The sequence below is a fragment of the Pristis pectinata genome, chromosome 3 (assembly GCF_009764475.1).
Source record: "Pristis pectinata isolate sPriPec2 chromosome 3, sPriPec2.1.pri, whole genome shotgun sequence".
NCBI lineage: Eukaryota > Metazoa > Chordata > Chondrichthyes > Rhinopristiformes > Pristidae > Pristis > Pristis pectinata.
The window spans coordinates 13,399,576-13,404,754 of record NC_067407.1 but is presented as its reverse complement, the minus strand read 5'-3'; the positions used below and the strand labels follow the sequence as shown (position 1 = coordinate 13,404,754).

At 42.7% G+C, this 5,179-nt stretch overlaps 1 protein-coding gene across 1 annotated transcript; it reads left to right on the top strand.

The window, feature by feature from the left end:
• The first annotated feature begins 811 nt into the window (after positions 1–811).
• On the top strand, positions 812–4,805 carry barhl2 (BarH-like homeobox 2). The gene is made up of 3 exons (XM_052012353.1): positions 812–1,328; positions 2,891–3,116; positions 4,514–4,805. Exons 1-3 carry the CDS (start codon positions 812–814, stop codon positions 4,803–4,805), a joined length of 1,035 nt encoding a protein of 344 aa, XP_051868313.1.
• Positions 4,806–5,179: the final 374 nt, after the last annotated feature.

The following is a 5,179-nucleotide window of genomic DNA, read 5'->3' as shown; positions in this document are numbered from 1 at the left end:
GGAATATACCAGGCTGGGGTAATAATAGATGAATAAGCCATGCAGCATTTAAAATATATATACAACACATTTTAAATGAAAGGTTTATTTTGGTGAGTCGAGCTTTGAACGTACCAGACGCTAGAGGTTGGCTAAAAGAGCATCTCGGCTCGATCGCCTGTTCTAAATGGACAAGATAAAATACGGCCCGTCTGATTGGCTTGCTGCTTGTAACGTCAGCCTGTTGGGCATTAGCAGACCAATGGGTGGGAAGAGTAATAAAATATGCGCTGTATTATAATAAGAAAAAAATATGACACTCTGCAATGGCAGTGACGTCAGGTTAGGAAGTGATTGCCGTCCAGCGCTAGCGATTTCTTGCAAAAGAGAGTGGTGTCTGGGAGTTATTCCTGCTTCATCCGTTCCACACCTCAACTTTGAACAAAGTTGAATAACAAGACCAAGCATCGTGGATTACCCCAGTTTTTTTTTGTAATTCCTGATGTATTAATTTTAAAAGTGTGGGTTTTCTGAGGAATAATATTTATAGCCTTAGCTTTGTGCAGCAAAGTTTATAGCACGTGTGAGTTTACAATTTCAATTTTTTAAAAAAAAGAAATCTCTGATTCTCCAGAAGACAGCAAAAAAAGGCAAGGGTTAGTCCATTCTCTCTGTCTCTCTCTCTCTCTCTCTCTCTCTCTCTCTCTTCACACACACACACACATACACACACACATTACCAACGCTCCTGTTTTTGAACAGTCTAAATCGTAAACTCAATTAAAGTACTGGTTGTGATGAAGATGCGTTCTTAAGATTGTAACCAACCGCGATGGAAGGATCAAACGGGTCTAACTTTGGGATAGACACTATTTTGGCCAACAGTTCCGGCAGCCCGGTACTGGTGAACGGTGATTATCGTCACGGCGACAACAGGACTTCAGATTTTCGAAATCAGGCCACCCCGTCTCCCAGCTCGGAGATAGACACGGCGGGCACGGCTCCCCTTTCGCCCATCTCCATGGAGCATCAGGAACAACATCTCGGGCCGGAGAAGCTCCACCAACATCAGCAGCAAAGTTTGCAGCAACCGCAGCCGCAACAGCAGCAACTAGCCGCCGGCGGCTCTGGTCCCAGGACTTCCACCTCGTCGTTTTTAATCAAAGACATCTTGGGCGATAGCAAACCGCTGGCAGCCTGTGCCCCTTACAGCACCAGTGCCTCCTCACCCCACACTCCCAAACCAGAGGCAGAGTCCTTCAGGCAAAAGGCAGAATCCGAAGAAACGAAGAACCGCGACAAGCTCGACAAACGAGATGACACTGCAAGTGATAACATCAAATGTAACGGTGAGTCCGCCTTGCTTATCATTTCTTTAGGTGTATTTATAATACATATAAATGCCGCTTGTTTTTTGGTAATGTGTAACTCACAGCTTTTCAAGTGCTACAGACATATGTAACCTTACAGACTGACAGCTTTGGGCGGCGTGGGGGGTTTGTCAGAGATTTCAGGGCAACACACACACACACACACACACACACACACACACACACACACACACACACACAGACACAAAACAATTCTTCGTTTGAACAACGCTGGGATGCTTTAAGAGGTTACCTTTGTGGCTAATTCGTTTCGTTCAGGGGTCCTTTAAACATATGGTTTTGACTGGCGGCGTGTCACTGTCATTTTGTGTATTTCCTGTTCTTGCCGATAAACTGATAAAGGAGTAAATAAACTCTGCTGAATATCCCACGTCTTTTCAAAACATCTCAGAATGGACGCTTATGTAATTTGAGAGTCCGCAGTGCTCAGATGCATTAAATCCTCTGCCCGTATGCAGGGAGATGCTACCGTGGGTTGCTGAGAAAGCTAGGCCTTGATACTTTTTTTGGCTGCACGTTGATTTTCATATAATTTCGCTTCTTGTCGGCTGTAAATATTGTATAAGGAGGAAAGAAATATCACCTCAATTAATCATTCATTGTTGTCCTATTTACTGTGCTAAATTACATGAAATCGTCGAAGTAATCAATTTTAGAATGCCAAAACTGATGTTATTGTTGGCAATGTGCACTGACTGATATAATTGCCCCCTTCCTCTGCGATCAGTAACATGCTGACATTTTATAATAATTAGTATTTGAAGTAAACAGTAAATGAAAACGCGCGATCAATAGAATGATTCTCCTTACGTGCATAATCTGCTTTAATATAAGATGATCACTTCCCAAACACTTCTAATGATCCTTTACCACTATCAGCCATCTTTGTTGTTGTAAATGAAAAACTGATCATTTTTATATAATTCATTCAGTGATTACTATTAGCATAATAGGGGGAAAAACAGATGTAGAGTCTGGTCTGGCGATTTTTATACCCACACCTCCCCAGTGGGTCAATTAGAGAGATTATTGTTGTTCCTGCAGGGAAGATCATGCGGCGCTGCAAAACCTGGTACAAATAGAGATGGATTGACATATCGATCTTCCAGCATTTCAGCAAAAACTCAAAGTTGACAAATAGTATCCGGAATTCTGAACACACTGACTCCCGGGCGTATATATCTATCCAAAGATCCTTAATACACCAAATCACTTTCAAGATTAGCTCCCGTTACTATTAAGGGTCGTTGCTTTGGCGAACAATTACGTTGATTTTGCTTTTTATAGACACTGGACTTTTGAATAATTAATAGATATAAATCCAGCATAAAATATATTCCACGAATTGGAGCTGCATTAAAGAAACACAAATGGTAATTTTACACATGCAAATGATATGTTAAATTGTTCAGGAAATTGAACTTTTTTCACATAAGGTTACAGGATGTTTCTCTAACAAACATTTGTGTGGTGCCACTGGGCATTTTGGATTCATACGCTGCCGTTGTATGTCATGTTAGGAACAAAAGAAGAAGGCGACCGTGAAATAACGAGTAGCCGGGAAAGTCCTCCCGTGCGGGCGAAGAAGCCTCGGAAAGCGAGGACGGCCTTTTCCGACCATCAGCTCAACCAACTTGAGCGCAGTTTCGAGCGCCAGAAGTACCTGAGCGTTCAGGACCGCATGGACTTGGCAGCGGCACTCAACCTGACAGACACCCAGGTCAAAACCTGGTATCAGAACAGGAGGTACGTGAAGGGCATTGGTCCGATACACAACACCACCGCCGTCTGTGGGCATGGAAACTCGGCTCCACGTAATCTGCATAAACCCGGCGGACAGCCGCGGTGGTCGTACAATAAATTTATTTACAAATAACACACATTCTGCAATTACGCTGTAATAAAATTACACATTCATGATTAACACGCCGCACCTAAACGGTGCTAACTATTGGCAACTCGAGAACCGTACGGACACTAGATAGCTGTAGTGTCAAAAACCACACTAAAACCGTGACCCCAGAAGGGGGATTTATTTTCTGCGGAGAGCGGGAGGGATGTATTCCCATAAGACAGGCTCAAGAATCCAAAGTGCTCCTAATTTACCTTCAAACTTTGGAATCCCGATTAAATGTAACCATCAATAAAATCAAAATTTACTCCTCAGAGTTGAATATATATATTGCTCTATTTTACAATGTTTAAATACGGTTCCTTAAAGCAAACTCTGCATTTCAATGCATGCGTTTTGCTGCTGTTTAAAAGCTCGACTGTTCTGGCGGCATCTGATTACTGTAATATGTTGTATTTTTTTAACAATAGATTAGTTTGAAATATTCTCCAATAGAACTTTAATCTTTGAGCTACTGAACAAAACAGATATCACTTTGCACCGCCGGAGGTGGATATGTTTAAGTTAAAGCAAAACAGCAACTTTGTGTCTTTGGCGACCCTTGGCCGCTAAAACAGATGCGAAACGTTGCAATCACTGCAGCGAGAAGAAACTGGAGTTGGAAGTGGCCATCCAACTACCGTCTATGCCACAGTTTTTCTGTCTGATTACATACAGTTTTCAACCATGCTAAATCTGTCAGCAAACATTAACGTCAACCGTTTCCAAATCTAAACGCGGTTTAATGCTTTACACTATCTAACCCTTTTACATGTTATTTGATTTCGTTTTTCGCAATTATTCGGATAAAGCTTTGTATAGCACGCAAGCAAGCTGAGAGCATTTAACTGAAGCAATCTCCCAGGCGTGCAGCCTAGCCATGCAATCCCACTCACTGTTAACATCCATATATCCTAAATTGGTTTGCAATACAATACCGAGGCGCTCGAAATAAATTTAATGTTCAGAATAGTTTATGAGCTGAGAAAATTATTTCCATTTATACACATTTATTGGGGCCATATGCTTTGAGGATAATATAAAATATTAAAAATCGCTCTAATTATATAATCAATGTGTCCTTCAATTCAGTCAAAGAAATGCAGCTTATAATCCCAAATAAATTCCATTGCTGAATATTTTAAATTTCGTGTTGTCTCTTGTAACACCGCTCCCTTCATTGCACTCAAGAGTTGTTTGCAGTGTGATCACAAAGCCTTATATTTTTTTCCTGGTTCCTGCTCTGTTTCAGGACGAAGTGGAAAAGACAGACTGCAGTGGGGCTGGAGCTCCTGGCCGAGGCCGGAAATTACTCCGCTTTGCAGAGAATGTTCCCATCTCCCTATTTCTACCATCCAAGTTTACTAACTAACATGGACACAACGGCGGCGGCGGCTATGTACATGTACCGGACTCCACCGCCTCATCCCGGACTGCAGCGGCCGCTGGTCCCGCGAGTTCTCATCCACGGGCTCGGCCCAGCAGGACAACCAGCACTCAACCCCCTGCCCAACCCTATCTCCGGCACACCACACCCCCGGTGAGGAATAGAGAGGGGTGAAAGGAGAGAAGGGGGAAAAGAAAACCACACACACACACACACACACACACACACACACACACACACACACACACACACACACACACACACACACACACACACCGTGAAAAGCCGAAAGACGGACACAAAACGGACTCTGCTGTAAAGTAAGAGAAGAGAGGGTCGAGGGTAACGGACTTGGAACTTTGCACTGATTTCTCGTGACCTTTTTATCTGAACGTGGCATGCACCAGAATAGTGAGAAGTGTACATTTTGAGGACGACGTGATTTACGCGTATTTATTATATGTCGTCAGAGAAATCCGGGTTGAAACTATATAAACATTACTAAAGTACATACAGATTTTTTTTCTCATT